The 17,586-nt window shown below is 41.7% G+C and overlaps 1 protein-coding gene across 1 annotated transcript; it reads right to left on the minus strand.

Annotated features, from left to right (window-relative positions):
* Positions 1-279: 279 nt before the first annotated feature.
* LOC108676823 (polypeptide N-acetylgalactosaminyltransferase 1) lies at positions 280-17,358 on the minus strand. The gene is made up of 10 exons (XM_018164963.2): positions 16,679-17,358; positions 9,549-9,715; positions 7,830-8,007; positions 6,991-7,108; positions 6,364-6,455; positions 5,740-5,857; positions 5,090-5,275; positions 3,857-3,991; positions 1,385-1,498; positions 280-420 (listed from the first exon to the last, which is right to left on the minus strand). Exons 1-10 carry the CDS (start codon positions 17,221-17,223, stop codon positions 280-282), a joined length of 1,794 nt encoding a protein of 597 aa, XP_018020452.1. The 5' UTR covers positions 17,224-17,358.
* Between the last annotated feature and the right edge of the window lie 228 nt (positions 17,359-17,586).

Consider the following 17,586-nt stretch of genomic DNA (forward strand, 5'->3'; position numbering starts at 1 on the left):
ATTGTGGCAACCCAAAATTAAATGCGGACCGGGCAGATACTTCCACCTGAATAAATTAAATAATATATATTACATCATCAATTCATCATGAGTCTACTACGACAATGAACTCAGAAGATGTGCGTGAAACGCGTTGTAGTGTTCAAACCACCACTGCTGGCAGAGACACGTCATCACTGCGCAGCGTTGTAGTGTTCAAACCACCACTGCTGGCAGAGACACGTCATCACTGCGCAGCGTTGTAGTGTTCAAACCACCACTGCTGGCAGAGACACGTCATCACCGCGCCGCGTTGTAGTGTTCAAACCACCACTGCTGGGACGCCACGGCGCGGCACTCCTGCGCCTGCGCCAGCGCCATGGCAGAGCCGCCCGCCGTGTCCAGGCAGAGGTTCGTGGCTTTGTGCATGAGGTGGCCGCTCTGTGGGAGCGTCAACGCTGTTAGTGCCTGCTAAACATGCATATTTTGTGCTCACGTTTAATAAGTACTCAGTAAGGTACTGAGTACTCATTATAAGTACTGAGTACTCAATATTTCTATGAGAACTCAGTACTTATATGAGTACTCAGTTCAAGTACTCAGTATAAGTATAATAAGTAATGGGTAAGTTCAATTCGCAGCTCGAGTGTCTTTGGGGTACATGCTCCACTGACAGATAAAGTACAAAAAAGGGAGGGTAAACATTACATTCATCATAGCTATTGGGTTTCCGCAATAAATGCAGATGGTAAATTGGAATCCAAATTGCATAGAAATTGGATAAAACTTTTTATTTTAGATGCTGATAGCAAGAATGGCAGTTCCAACATTTTGCTTGCCAAAGATTAGCAAAATTTAAGAATTGTATGAATGCAGACTCTTGAGGAGCCTAGGGCAGCGAAGAACAAACCAGTGACAACAAAGAGACACAATAATTAGTGATCTCCTGGAACGATCGTTAGATGCGTTCGTGTAGCTCCAATGCGGCCATTTTTTGTCACATTCATAAAACCATTTCGGTCGCGTTCATACTTTTTTTTCGCTGCCATTGGAATGAGAGACAAGTTCATCAATTTGTTTCACGAAAATCAAGAAGTGTGATTCCGTTTAAGGAAATTAGGGCGGTTTGTGTGAAAAAAGAGCCAACGAAGTAATCTAGGTCGAAGTAGCGATAGTGAGGTAGAAGATGCGATAGTACGATAGAAGATGCAATAGTAAGATAGAAGATGCGATAGTAAGATCAAAGATGCGATAGTAAGGTCAAAGATGCGATAGTAAGGTCAAAGATGCGATAGTAATGTCAAAGATGCGATAGTAAGGTCAAAGATGCGATAGAGAAGAGGCCTCGAAGTCGTGGCAATTGTACAAGCCTATGTCGTATGGTTTCTCAGGCCCCGAGACTTACTTGCGAAGAGGCCTCGAAGTCGTGGCAATTGTACAAGCCTATGTCGTAGGGTCTTTTCTCGTCGGCCTGCAGAGTGTCGAGGCAGAGGTGGGGACGAGTGCCGTTGTTGCGCAGCTGCAGCACAAGTCATTGTGAGACTAAATGCAGAGGAATACTACTACGGCATGCATATAAGAGCATCAGAGTATAAAGAGAGAAACGAGTCTCATTACTAAGTGAGAAAGACCCAAGAATGATCAATTCTTTGTAATAGGCGTGAATTTTTCATGAAACCAAATTTTAATTTTCCCTTCCAAGATATTCAAGAGAACTTTAGTGGGAAAGCTTTAGGGCATAAATAACAAGAAGCCGACTGAAAACAATTTGGAGAAAAACAGGAGAACCCTTGTACTCACAGTGATTGTTATTTGTAGCATTCGCTAAAAAATTCATACCAAAATTTCCGGTCCATTTATATTCCTAAAATTCCATAAAAAAATCCGAAAGCAGATCAGAGTTTAGCGTGAGGCGAGAACATGCATTTTGAACAACGAAGATCCCTCTTTAGCGTGAGCAAAGCCTTGAGTGAGCAGTCGAGAAGGCGAGTATTAATCAGTTTTCTGAACGGTACATTGTTGGTTCCGTTTTCCGTATATTCCGGATCTCATTTTATCGGAAATTTCGTAACAAAGAACATTCCGTATTTTTTGTTAGTAGAATAATGAGAGTCCATAAGCGTCAGTCAAAACAATACAAGCATCGGGATGAGCAGTCAGAAGGAAGACGTAGCCAGGAACTCCGTCGAGGAGAAATTACGAGTCAGGCATGCTTATGCCTATACAGAGAGGTCAGTTCATGTGTCATACATGCTTATATTTACCTGTACAGAGATGCTTGTCTTATTTATACCTGTCCAGAGATGCTTGTCAGTCTGAATCATCGTCGGATAGTTCAATATCTCGTAGGAAAGAGATTTAGGAATACTACCTCTGTCATTGTTGCGCTGTGGTCAGTGTTGGTACGATCAGTTATTACACTCCCGTCACTGATGGAAGAAGCCAGGCGCAGTTTTTCATTGAAGGGGCTTCTAAACGAGGCCACTAGAAGCGGCCAGTGCAACTCACAAATGCAAACCGACACTTTTTACCGCGCTTTTGGCCTCGTGTACATATATCGCCAGTGGCCAAAGAAGTACACACTAACCATTTACAGCAGGCCAGTAGCATGATAGTTAGTGAGAGCATTTGAATATAGTACTGGCCGCCACTACTGTCCCCGTGTATAAGCAAAACTCAAGTCGGCGATTGGTCGAGTTAGTATTGCAGGCGTGGTCGTCAGTAGCTACCTGAGCCCTGAGGGGCGACGTGAGGCAGTCAAACAGTCCTAAATAATAGGGGTCGCCGTCGAGGTTTTCTTGCTCCAAGGTGTCCAAACACGTCGAAGACAACAGGTTGTGAACCTACACAAGTTCTAGGTTAGTCTCAAGTCAATATATCGTTATTCTAAGTCCGCTCAGTTCATGTCAATAATAGAAGGGCAGATACGCCTCATTAAAAAGTTGTATGCGTAGAGGCTAACTACAGTCAGTTTTTGGCGACCTTCACATTGTTCGTAAGATTTAGATGGGTTAAACTAAACTAAATCTGATTTAGTTTAGTAAAACCGATTTAGTTCATCGTTCAGAATGATGGTAGATTAATTGGCATGCAAGCAAGCGATAAGGTCAGCATTATGTACACACAAAAAAACGGTACGGGTTAAAAGTTTTGTCGCAGAAGATATAACAAATCAAGCTTCAACGTCGCACAGAAAAAGCAAGTCAAACCAAAGCAGCACATCACGTCAACAACAATGTACATGAATTAGTTTGTAGGTTATACCTCCGAATATTCAAGGAGATATTTAAAAATCAAACAAATATGCGACAAAATTAGATATATAATTCCACGAAAAAGCAAACAAAATATTATATATACTTAAAATTATGTACTTTTTCAAATTGTAGCCAAAAAAAGTTGGTGACGAACATGCACCGTGATAAAAAAAATAGAAACTAGCAATAGCATCATCTCGATCTGAGACGCTTGCAGCTCAATTGTACAACTGCACCGGTCAACATCAAGCAGTATATGCTGTATTATATTAAATATGACAAAATCTGCGCAGATTAGCAAGAAAAATGACGAACCCAACACATGACGTCACAATTTGCATAGGTGACCAGAACTCAAGGTATCAATACTTGACATAAAACTTTGCTACGGTTACAAAAAACAAATGGGGGGTGGGGGCAACAATTTGCGTGACAATTCGACAAGGTTTCAAGAAAAAAAAATAAAAAGAAACAGGGCGGCAAGACTTAGCATGATAATTTTCCAAAGTTGTTCAGAACAAAAAACAAATTATGTACTGTGTACTCTCTAAAAAGCTATGATCATGTACACTGTCTGTTCATGTACAGCCTTCTAAAAAATATAAGGCTGGAATTCTCACCCTGCCGTAAGCGAAGCTCTGTTCGTCCAGCACGAACTTCTCAGGGTAAACGTTCTCGAGATACCAGCGGAACGAGCGACACTGCAGACGTTCACGCAGCGCGCGTCGGGGAGAGACGTCGCCATAATCTGCCGTCTGTAAATAAAATAATTATCTTCTAATTGGATTTGAACATAAATGATTACAATTTGACTAAGGCCACTATAGGATAAAATAGGATTTGAACATAAGTGATTACAATTTAACTAAAGCCACTATAAGATAAAATAGGATTTGAAGATGGATTATTTCACTAAGACCACTTTAAGATTTGAGTAGTGAATTTAAATAAAAAATTTATTCCGTCATTGAAGCTATTCACTTGATGAAATTGTAGGTATTACTGATTTTAATTTAGGAAAACACATTTTATGACGGCATAACAAGCCACGATCATTTACGAACTATGCTCGAGATGTTGACATCGCCTTAAATTCAACAACTCATCCCCAATTGACATACAAATTTCAATAAAAAAAACACTGTTACAGGAACCTATATTGTCCTTATGGATACCGAATACCGGTATCCAGGTTGTGAGATTTCATTTGTTTGCATTTTAGAGTTTTTAAGATCTATTTTATGTTAGATATTTTAGTCTCTCGAAATGTCTTAGTGAACTATAGATTTTCGTGTACAATGCGTTTTCTTAGCTAGTATACCGCCAGTAGCTCTTCTTGCAATCCAAAATAGAACTTCACGATGGCAGAAGATGGAAAAGACAGTGGCAAATTTTGTAAATCTGATGACGATAATAAATTCGATGGTCTACTTTTGTGGTGGTTGAATCTTTGAGTGAAATAAAAGAAATCATCAGTGTAAATTTGTTTAGTATTCTTAGATATTCTTTTTAGACTGACTAATTATTATATTGAGATCTTATGGAATCAGATCAAGCGAAAAATTGAACTCGGTGCGAACACCGGAATTGCGAACTGAAATCGAGTAGATCCTGCATAACAACTCCAAGTTAACATGGGAGTGAGGTATGCAGCTCTGGTCTGTAGATGTAGAAGAGTCTACAGACCTGCAGCTCTGGTCTGTTGATTTAGAAGAGTCTACAGACCTGCAGCTCTGGTCTGTTGATGTAGAAGAGTCTACAATGTAGAAGACTACAGACCTGCAGCTCTGGTCTGCTCATGTAGAAGTCTACAGACCTGCAGCTCTGGTCTGTTGATGTAGAAGACTACAGACCTGCAGCTCTGGTCTGTTCATGTAGAAGAGCCTCTTGTAGTCGTCCATCCAGACCTCGGCGAGCCTGGCGGTGTTGAGGCCGTGCGTATCTTTATTCCCAGGGAAGGTGTAAGGATGGAAGGACCTGAAGATGTGGCCCACGCGCGAACATGGCATTGTTTCCAGAGTTCCGCCGCACATCCAAACCTGGAAACAAACAAATCTTTATTTAAATGTACTTTGGAAATATGATGCATTAGCACACATTTGTTATTCACGCATCAAAGAACTAGTATTCGTACAACAACGATATTAAGAAGCAAATAATAAATAATATATACAGTTAGACGTTAGTAGTAAAATATACCTACATTATTTCATGTTATGAGCGTTACTGAACTCATAACCGAACTGAAATACGTAAAGAACAGTTATTGGAAAACAACTACTCTCTTCCTCAACATATGTTGAAGAAGTAAAGATAAGATAAATACATAAAAAAAGTAATGAATAAATTATTAAATCAAGCTTCCGGCGATCAAGGGGCAACCTTCAAATACGAGGCGCCAAGACGAGCAGTTTAGAGTTTAAAGCAAGAAAATAATTCGTGATAAGGAAAATAATAGCAATGAAAATGATAATAATGATGATAATAGAGAAGAGCGACGCACCCTGAAGCTCATCTCGAGGTTCTCGCCGCCCCACACGTCCATGCCCTCGTCGTAGCCACCCACGTCCCAGAAGAACTGCCGGTCCATCGCGAACAGCCCCCCAGCCATCGTCGGGGACCTGCAGCAGGAGGGAGGAGTAAATAAGTGACGGGAAGAGGGGGACTTAGAGGGGGAGAGGGAGGTTTGGAGGGGCGGCCAGTGTAAGAAGAAATGTGAGGAGAGTAAGGTGAGAGGTAGGGAGGCTAGGTGAGAGGTGGAGAGGCTAGGTGAGAGGTGGAGAGGATAGGTGAGAGGCGGAGAGGCTAGGTGAGAGGTGGAGAGGATAGGTGAGAGGTGGAAAGGCTAGGTGAGGGGAAACATTGGCTGAGGGAGAAAGATTGAGTGAGAGGGGAAGGTGAACTGAAGGTATGTGAGGGTGTGGAAGTTTGATATGGGTTTATGAGGCTGAAAACGAGTGGAAGTTTTAGAGGGTGGAAAGTAAGCGAGGGAAATGCCGAAGGTGTTAGTGTGTTGCTGAGTCAGGAAATTCGCCTCTCTGTGTATACATAGGTAAATAGAAGCAAAATAATAAATCCTAACAATTACTACTATCGATTGGCTATTGAACCTAAGCACCCAACTCACCGGGTGGGGCCCACGGGGTTGCCCCTGCGTCTCTCCTCCTCAGGAGTGACTTCGATCCAAGTGAAGTGGCCTGACCACGTGAAGCCCCCAACCTGCAAGACAACTCAGGGTTACATTCAGGGAACTTTTGCCTGGATTCTTGCCTTATAACCATCAATTTTTTAAATAAAACTTGAAAATTTATAATACAGAAGTTTGAGAACTGGATAAACAAAAACGTAAAAATAAATTGAAATCTTAACACAGAAACGACAATAGGAAAAAAACAATTGTTTAGGGTATCAACCTGCGGCAGCAATTTGAAAAATCGTCAAAAAGCATGAGTGTCAGATGGACCTCTATGAGAATTGGAATGCTAATGGTGACAACCAGCATTGGTCGCGAAACATCACTATTTCAAGATGTTAAGGAGTTGATTCTTCAAGATGCAAAATCAAACTCAAAAATTTATAAGCAGAATGTGTAATAATTGGAAATTGGCGTTGAAAATTGCAATGAAGTTTGGAAGACAGACCAAGATCAGGCACCTGGAAGTAGCGGCCGTTGCCACAGACTTGCTGTATTCCCAACAACTATCCTGCGTAAGGTTGTCCTGAGCACAACAATTAAGCCTGATATACCAGGCACCTGGAAGTAGCGGCCGTTGCCAGCGTAGTACTCGAGCGTCTTGTCGTCGATGACATCAATGATGGGCACGAGGACGGCCGTGCGGCTCTCCTTGATGCGCTGCAGCATGGGCTCCATCCTGCACACACACACACAGCTCAGCGCCGATGTCATGTACAACAAACAGTCAAAGTGAACTCCATTCGAGGAAATTGATCGTTTGATTTTACTTTCAATATTCAATATCGATATGGTGAATTTGCTTGGCGTTTTTTCTGCATTTCAATTCCTTGTGAACTTGAGATTTATACAAACTGATGATATTAGGACTTCGGAGAAGTGATGTTCAGAAATTAAGTCGGTCACATAATCAGTGACGTAAAGTAACAGAGAATTCACGAATATTATAAAAATATACAAGAATAAAATTAGGTGAAAGAAAGGAAATTAATAGACTTTCAGTGCAACTTGTTACGAATTTTTAATTGTTATAAGTGCTGGAACAAGTTTTCGAACCAGATCTAAGGCTATGAATTCGCAGCAAATCAATCGTACAATGAAATTCGCAGTCCCAGGCTCACCAGTTCACGTTGGCCTGACAATGAAACTCAATTATGATTCTCACGATGCTTGACTCACCTTTTCACCATAGCTTCACAATGAGACTCAATAATGATTCTCACAGCTTGACTCAACATTTCACTATACCTTCACAATGCGACACAATAATAGTACTCGTGCCCGACTCACCATTTCTCGTTGGTCTCACAATGAGACACAATAATAGTACTCGTGCCCGACTCACCATTTCTCGTTGGCCTCACAATGAGACACAATAATAGTACTCGTGCCCGACTCACCATTTCTCATTAGCCTCACAATGCGAGTCAAGGAAGATGAGCACGTCTCCAGTAGCAGCTTTGGCCCCCGCGAGACGCGCGCGTATGAGGCCGTGGCGGTGCGGCAGACGCACTACGCGCACCAGGTCCGGTGGCAGGCGGTACTTGATGTACAGCTCCAGCTTCTCGCCAAGCTCCTCTGTGACAACATGATTACTCTGTTATAATATGCGCGTCTGAACGGACCCGTGAGAGCCCGCAAAGACCACAGCCCATTAGCTCTAATCATTCTCTTTACCATTCGAAACTGTATCACCACAGCCTATAGGTCCGGTGGCAGGCGGTACTTGATGTACAGCTCCAGCTTCTCGCCAAGCTCCTCTGTGACAACATGATTACTCTGTTATAATATATGGAATATTGTATGTTCCACATATAAGCATGTGCATAATGGATCATATCAAGGGTATATTTCTGGTTATAACCCTGCTAGGATCGCATGTAAAAATTGACCAAATTGGTCACCTTTTCGTTCGGTTTCGTAACGGTCGACTGTCGTGGACGACATACCGGTATGTAATCCACGCGAACACTGTAGGGTTAATCCGTGACACAAACTCTTAGTTAAAGTGCTAACATAACGCAAAGAATCACGTCTGGAGCATCTTTTTGGTCATTGATCCGTGAGATATCCGTGGTTTCGAGGTCAAGATCAGAGAATAAACTTTGCTGATAAATTTCAGCAAACACTTCGAACTATCAAGCATAAATATGCATGGTAAAAAGAATAGCTTAACTAAAATGATGGAAAGACGACACTAAGAAAAATGAAAAATTTAAACCTCGAGGAAACTGAAGTTTCGTAGCTGACACGTCGTCACTATCGACTGGATTTCTAACTTACATTGCTGCGTTGGTGCTCCAGGTACAGCCATTAAATATAACTAAGGCCGCATTCTTAACTTTCACGCTCGCGTTCTCTCAAGGCATATAAGGCGAGAGCGGAGAACTTATCACAAAGAACGGAAAACAGATTGCTCTTGCTTATAAAATCACTTTGAGATACCAAATTTGTAAAAAAAATGGCACATATCATTTTATGAAGTGCTAGACGCAAACTGCACGAAAAGGCGCTTTTGAAGTTAAACTCTTCTTGGACAAATCCTTCTCAGAAACTGGGAACCTCATCAACAAAAAGCAAATTAGAAGGTACATCATTATTCACTTGGCCTATCGTTTTAAAAATGATGCACAAAAAAAAAGAGCTTGCGATCAGTCGTAAGCAAATTTAACACAACGTATGAAGGAGAAACAGACACACCAAAATTTCCCTAGGAACACAAGTGTTCATTTGAAGATACATAGTACTAGGCTTGTCATAATGTAAGTTGACCTTTACTTGTTAACAGTCATGCAGTTTACATTAACCTGAAACTCGGACGGAAGTGATGGGGAGATCTCACTGGCACACTGGTCCGGACACTATATAATTAGTACCTCCAAAACGACCAAGAAACTACGTATTTTGGGGCTCGCATAATTTAAGTGATAATATGGTCGATTTTCCTTACTCCGGAAGCTTTCGTACCTAAAATACAATGGCCAAATTTCAATTTACTTTCTATTAGTCGGATCATACATAATATTTCACACTTTCCAGATCACAGAATGGAACGGCAGGTCTCAAAATGATCATGGCTGCTATAAGGACAATAATCCAACCAACGCCAGTAGCCTCACCTCGGTCGGAGAAGTCGTCGACTAGGAGTATCTCGTGCAGATGCTGCTTAGGCGACCTGTTGATGACCGAGTGTATCGTCCTGATGAGCGGCGACCAAGCCTCGTTGTTGAAAATAATTATCACCGAGGCGCTGGGAAGCTGTGAACTGTACGTCACTCGGGCACATCTGTAACACAGAGAATAGTTTTGTTGAAAGTTTCCCATACTAATCTTCGAAAGAATCACCGTAAGAAAGTCTTTCCCGTGTTTTAGCGACAGGTCGCTTACTGTTGAACGATTCGACGAAAACTTCATGAAGACGATTGTAAAATCTTTTTTATCAGAAAATAATCCAAACATTTATAGTTCTCTCGGGAGTAATAAAAATTTAAGTAAAATTCAGATTCTGGATAGAGAGTGTTATAGATTCGTTAATTTAATATGTACCGTAATACGCATCAGGATTTGAACTTGAATGTATGAACGTTGAACATAAACTTGAAGATTCGTATCCGCAATGCCCAACTCAACTGAAGATAAATAATAAATATTAATTATCGCTACAATAGGAATAGTATTAATTAATTTATATAACTTTGAATGTTAGCACTACGCAGCGGCAATCGAGAAAATTGTCAAATCAAAAACGGATCTTGAAAAACCTAGCTGGATTAGGCGGCTTGATTAAACTGAAGTTCTCATGATAAGTAATTTACAGATAATTTTAGCCAATTTTACGAGTCAAATACCTTCAGGTTAGACAAAATCCGCAAATTTATGGACGGCCAATTTTTGTCTTGACCACATAAATTAAACTAGGCACTATTCAATTCATGTAGCCTACACAAGAGTGAACCCACGAAGCCGCCGGAAGTGCAGCGTGTTCTTCACACAAGTTACAGTAATGGCCACAGCAACAGCGAGCTAATCACAACCTCCTCACGCACGTATGATCGACCGCCTTACAGGCCGCACCTCCGATCTCAAGTTCCCACTCACAGCTGCAGCATGCAGTGCGATCCACAGAATTTCTGCACCCAAATAACCATTCACAAAAATGCTATTGCAAAGAGTTAAGTATTATTCAGAATTCATCACAATATGTGTAGCATTTTCAAAATATTTGCCGCGCATTTGAGTGGATATCTAGAGAATTAATAAAAACACGACTGTAGCAGCGATATTGCCACGAGCCGCGGCAGCGTCACTTCACGGCACGCGGTCACCGCTGTCCCATATCATCGAAGACTTTCCCTACGGTTTCTCTCGACTCCTTTGCCTGCGTGGCTCGTTCCCGCACCAACTGCTGCCAGCGACAATGTCTCTTAGATGCAATTATGCAGTTAAATCAATATTTATTTGCTAAACGACTTAGGAAATGCTTAAACGAAAAAATATTTATTGGTGAATCTGGACGGCGATAAGAGCGGTTTTGACAGACTCCATGACCATACAACATCGAGAGTGGTACTTGATACATGATGCAAGATACGGTAGGAGACACGGCATTATCCAATTGTGGATAATAGCAAAAAAAACTGTGAAAGGAAGGACAAATAACAGATACCGCTAATTGAAAAATGGATTCACAGCAGCAGAAGAAAATATTAAGACCCGCGAACTGGGCCTACAAGAGTTGGCCATTTGTTTTGCACCGTCGCACGACCGCCCGGTCACTGTGTTGTTTCTGACCGCCACGATGTTTCTGAGAGAGAAACACACACAAGCTAAGCATATGCCATATATACGTCTCTCTCTCTGTAGCTGTATAGTGCTAGTAACAAAGGCCGATACTTATCAAAATTATTTTCAACTTTTCTGACATGATTTCCAAAATTTACATAGCAATGCAGAACTTCTTCATTATTGATTCTAAAAACAACCAAGAATTTGATATTGCATTCGAGAACTGACCTTGTTTTTCAATGGAAATGCTCTTTAAATTTACAACAAACGGGTTGAGTGTGAACACAGACACCATATATGCTCAGAGCACGGCGAATATATGGTACTTGCCATATTTTCGCTAATGAGGAACCTATAGCACTCTATCAAGCTTGTAGAGCACTTCATCAAGCCATCGAGGTTACCATATCACAAATTAGAAATAATGAAATAAATGAACACGATTTGACAAGAATTCCTCCAAACATGTGATGATACCTGCGCAGTTCTAAGACGCCAGCCATAAAACATGTGGGTAGAACTATAAATGTAACTGTGACGCTACCACAATGCCATTAAATTATAATCCTTAGCCCGGAGAAGACTTCAAACTCCCTGCAGGTATCGTGCTTGATATTGCTACCATCAAAACTCCGTCTTCCAGTGACCCATTTCTCATCAAACTGGAAGACCTTGATGAAAACGAGACTGAGCTCAAGCGCTTCAACTAGCGGAATTAGATCGAGGTGTCAGAAGGGAATAATTTGCCGTGGTAGCATGACTATAAGAGCTAAGGCTGGTAATTCAGCGACACCAGCAGCGTGGAGACCCGTGAGCACGAACGCGGCGTGCATGCACGCAGCCGTTAACGAGTGTCATGCGCTAAAGCGCTGCTGGAGACAGCGGGAAAGGAGGTTATGCTCATGCACACGTCGCATATGGCGCCCATCTTCTATCCAGGTCTCTCATAAATAGGGCAGCTTTGCTGGTAAAAAGGACAATCTTTAATTACTTTGGAAAAAACGTGAAAATTTTCGCTACTTTCGAGAGTGAGCAGATGAGGAAAATATGCTACCTCGACATTAGTATATACGGACAATGTTATCAAGAACGAAAATTTTGACAAAACATATGGTTTAGGTCAACATGAGATCTTATGGCACGATGTACAGAAGTCGCCTCGTATGTGAACGTGTAATTGCCGAGAAAAACGAATCTTGGTCGCTAAAAAATAAGAGCATACGGACAGCGTAACTCGTCGCATCGGGTTGGATGCGATCAGCCGTTGAACTGAACCATTTTTTCTAAGAGCGAACATCTGTATAGTTAAATAACCAACAAATTTGTGCCAACAAATGATAATTGGACTGAACTCAAATACATATTACAGTAGATTTCTGATATTTCTGTTGTTACACCCGCGTCGGATGAGTATACACAAAGGTGGAAACTGCGATATAGAGCACAAATGTTGGAGCAAAATCGATAACCTATAGGCATTATTTCTTCCGGAGTTTGTTTTTCGTACTACCACCAAGAGCGGAAGTTGTTTTCAACATCAGCGCTAGACTCATGAGGCGTTGATGAAAATTGTCGTGTTCATGATAAGAAAAACATGGCATTATTATAAAGTATAATACAATCTGGTTGCCAGATTTCCATCAAAATTCCACCCGCTGAAAAAAAAACAGTAACTTGAGTATTCGGCCAAACAAAAGAAACAAAAATTATCTACGTCAATGAGAAAGTACTCCACACAAATTTTTCCTGCGCAGCCTAAAGCCCAACAATACAACATTTAGAATTCAATGCATCGGATTGTTTCGTCAAATTCGAATGTATGGTAGTCAAAGTGCTTACAGTGAAATGCTTCTTCTCCTCATTAAAACATCCAGTAAATTAATTTTCTATCAACTACATCTAATGATGACATACATGCCCTGCAAGACGTAAGCAAGTAGAGAACACAGAGGCCAGCATCTTAGCTGCAGCGTGCGCCGTACGCTGAGATGTCACGCGCGCCGAGGCGCTGTCATATAGCGAGGTCAACGGCTGCTCTGGCGGCACGCGTAGCGATAGACTTCATCACCTACTCGCTCAACAAAATACTCTACAGTACTGCTTTCATTTCATTTACCACGATAAAGATTACCAGACGCGTGTAATATATGCCCAGACAACAACTCACTCATGACACAGTTCTGTTAATGTTTTCAGTTACCTCGCTAATGATTATTACCAGCCACGTACATTAATGCTTTAACATAACATCGCCTCCCGCATGATGAAGCGGTCACGTCGTACTCCTGGTCGAGAGGTAGCGATATCTGCATTATAAGGCAAGCCCTACAGCTATCTCATAAACTCTATTAAAGCTCAGAATTTTGGTGTTAACGATTTCAATACCAGATACGCCTAATTACTCATAGAGTATATAGATGTATGACAGGTAGAATTTTGTTTCTACGAAACGACGTAGATGCATAGTTTCAGATCCGAATACCTCGTTTGGAAGACAGCTAGTGCTCAGTATTTGCACTGACTTGTCTCCTGCGTTAACACGAATTACGCCCAAGACGTTAATAAATTATCAGAAGAAAAAATATTGATGCGTGTTTAATCGCACGAACGATGCTAGAGGCTTCCTCCAGCGGGGGCTACTTTTACTACTGACCCTCATCTCATGAGCAGCGATATTGGAAACTTGGCTTTCAAAACATTTCCAGACACATAGAGGTTAACGTTAGAGGTAACGCGTTCTACGTGATAAATATTAAATAATAATTCATCTTCACGATAAGCAAATAATCTGGAAAATAATGATAATTATACGATAAATTTCATTCTTCAATATGAGATTTATTATTGTGATAATAGCTTTACACTATTAAATAGGAATTACTTTAAGCTCGGATGGCCGAGTAGATAAGATCAATCAGATTGCAGCAGCGAGTTGGTGGTTCGAAAACCGATACTAATTGTGAACTTTCAGTTTAAATTCGGCAATGTGGCAGGACGGTCAAGAATCGGCAACAGGCCAACATAGCATAACGAGGCTGACACCAAGATATATATACTACATAGATATACCACATAGGTATATTACATATACGATGCCGCAAGTCTTGCCTGCTAGGAACTGGTATGGTCGCTCTTTATTTCTGCTCCGGTCACGGAGCAGAAACAAAACACTAACGCGCGATCGATCGAGTGCGACCACTGAAGTAAGGGAAAAAATCAAGAAGCAGCGAAAGGCAGTAAATATTCAAAATTAGTGTAGGCAGCGGAACTAAATCTATTAAATACGTACTTGAGTCCGTTGAAATTTATTCTTGAGCTATGGGTTTCGATACACACTTAGTGTCAGACGAGTCATTGCTAAAATCTATAAATAGACTGTATTTATATACCGACATTTCGCAGTACTAGCAAAAAACGTCCATTCGCAAAACACTTTCAAAGATAATCTCCAATTTGGACTGCAGTGTGACTGATCAATCTTCGATAAGCCTCATCGATACACTTGTACGTGTACCGAGGCGGTGGAGAATTTGAACAAAAGTTATTTCGAACAGGGCAACGCAAAAAGCCACACTAGCACCATAGCAAAAAATTATCTATGCTGTCAGGTCAAAATGGTATCATCGCTAATGCCGTAAACACGAAATGTACAGTCGCAGTAACATAGTAAGTCTGAGTAAACATGATAACAACAGTCGCAACAACATAGAGCACCAGAGTCAACATGCAGCCAACATGAAAACAACAGCCGCACCAACATAACATGAGGGTACCCATGCAGTCTCTGTAGCCTGACGAAGAACAAGGGAGAAGAAGAGGTAGGAAATGCACGCAGTTACGCAATCTGCCACCGCGTGCATGACGTTCGCGCTACGGTGCGATGAGCCTATGGAGAGCTTATGCAATGCGGGAACTCCAGTTTCCCGCATCTTACACCATGGAGCTCCAGCCTCCTCCACCTTGCACAACGAAGCTCCAGCCTCCTCAACCTTGCACCACGAAGCTCCAGCCTCCTCAACCTTGCACCACGAAGCTCCAGCCTCCTCAACCTTGCACCACGAAGCTCCAGCCTCCTCAACCTTGCACCACGAAGCTCCAGCCTTTTCAACCTCAGCCTCAGTTGCAAATTCCCTCATTGAAGCTTAGCCATTATCAGTCTATAGAACACAGCGACATGGTCGGTTTGAACTTCCTACACCAGCGAATATTGTCGTGCATAACGTGGATGCTAGAAGCAGAGATAACGATACACTGGACCATAAAAAACGCACACCTGCACATCACAGGTGCAGGTGTGCGGCGAACTGGCATTTACACTTCAAAGGCGCCACTAAAAAATGATAAAAAATAACTATGCCTATTGATGACCGCAACACCTGTGCGACACACCGAGCGACAAGTCCATGTCTTCATCTTCACAACTACGGTGTAACCGAGCAGATGAGAACCTTGTACTGATATGCATCCTTTACACAGGCGAGTCAAATCTAATGTACAAGAGTTCACATCTGCCCGTTTATTCTTATCGATCCACCGAAGAAGGCAATATATATATATATTTTTTAAGGTTTGTTAAGGGAAAATAGAGAAATTACGAATATAAACATAATATTAAAGTTTTTGGTACACGGAATTTGAGTAGGAAATAGTCATCAAATATTGTGAAATGCGCAGTCGATTAAAACCAATAGGCACCTGATTATTTTCAAATATACAATGAAATTAAGAATCTGAAGCCATACGATAAAAAATATCGTCAGTCAATCACTGGTGGCTTCTCAAGCTAATCACGTCTACGTAGGTCGCCCCGTGTACCTAGGTCGCCCAGTGTACCTACTACCTAGGTCGCCCCGTGTACCTAGGTCGCCCCGTGTACCTAGGCCGCCCCGTGTACCTAGGTCGCCCCGTGTACCTAGGCCGCCCCGTGTACCTAGGCTGCCCCGTGTACCTAGGCCGCCCCAGACCCCGTGTACCTAGGCCGCCCCATGTACCTAGGCCGCCTCGTGTACCTAGGGGACCCCGTGTACCGGGGACCTAAGCAATTCTGATAACGTGCCAAGAGATGCATCTCTGTTAGCTCACAGCCACAGCAGCAATGCATGAAGGCGCACGGATGCACCCAAAAGATAACCACGCAAATTATTTTACATCGTATGCGACGAAACTAACTCAAATAATGCAACTACACTTGACAGTGAGATGTTCCGCTAATATTACACACCTGGAAGTATTTGCCTAATCAACTAATTAAATAATAATAATTTGGAAATAGCATACACACTTCTGAACAGAAGTTAGATTTTGTGATTTTTCGATAAAATTTAGATACTGCCACAGAAACATTCATACAGATATATAAAATAAAGAAGTTTGCATCCATTTCCTGGGTTATTAACGAATAATAAAATACAAATTAAGGTGATAAGTTTATGTGTTGTTGTACTGCAATTAATTCATCACTTACAAGGGGTCTCTGGAGTCGGGCACGCTTCTGTTGTATGCGATTTTGTCACTGAGAATGCGGTTGAAGGCGTCCACTTTGACGCTTTCATCAGCAAGTATTCCTTCTTCTCCTTTCATGTGAACAGCTTTGCCTCGCTCGCCCAGACCAGGCACAATTTTTGCGTCATCAGCAGCGAACATCGCCAGAGCTCTTGCTCGCTGTTCAGCTTCTGCGTCGTCTCCTGGCACAACGCCCATACCAAGGGCAGCATCCGACTTGTGGAGTTTATCATCTCTGAAATCCAAATTATTGTCCGGTACTTTAAGCACAACCTCTTCAGGATTACCGAAGCCCTTATTGTTGACATTGTCGGGAACTAACCTAGCGGGACCGTCATTTGTGCCAGCTGGAACCGCACGGGCGGGAAGCAGAATTTTATCATCACTTTCATCAAGTTTTGTATCAGATCTCAACCAGAGGCACATGATGCCAACGACCATCAGAACGGCAAACACGCGCAGAAGAAACGCTCTACGGCGTCTGTGAAGAAAAACTATCACTCCCATCCTTGGACAACTTCACATCTATGATCTCTTTTATCAACAGTACATTAGGAAGATCTTAGGCAAATAACTACACATTAGGCTGCTTTCACTTCACTTTCATCTGAATTTAATGCAAAAATCTCTAATAATGGAAAAAATATCTGCGGGCAAATAATTTAAATATTTAATGTACTGAGATGTCATGATTAGATTAATTGAGGAAGTAAAGCCTCCACAACGATGACACAAATTGTGAGTTTACTATTTGCTTTGACATAGAACATGCAAATATTCAAATACTTACAGGGCTCTCTTCAAAAATTAAAGAAATCAACAAATTATAAGATAACTATTTGCATAATATTAACATGAAAGATATAAAAA

Source organism: Hyalella azteca, unplaced genomic scaffold, assembly GCF_000764305.2.
Source record: "Hyalella azteca isolate HAZT.00-mixed unplaced genomic scaffold, Hazt_2.0.2 contig17687, whole genome shotgun sequence".
Taxonomy (NCBI): Eukaryota; Metazoa; Arthropoda; class Malacostraca; order Amphipoda; family Hyalellidae; genus Hyalella; species Hyalella azteca.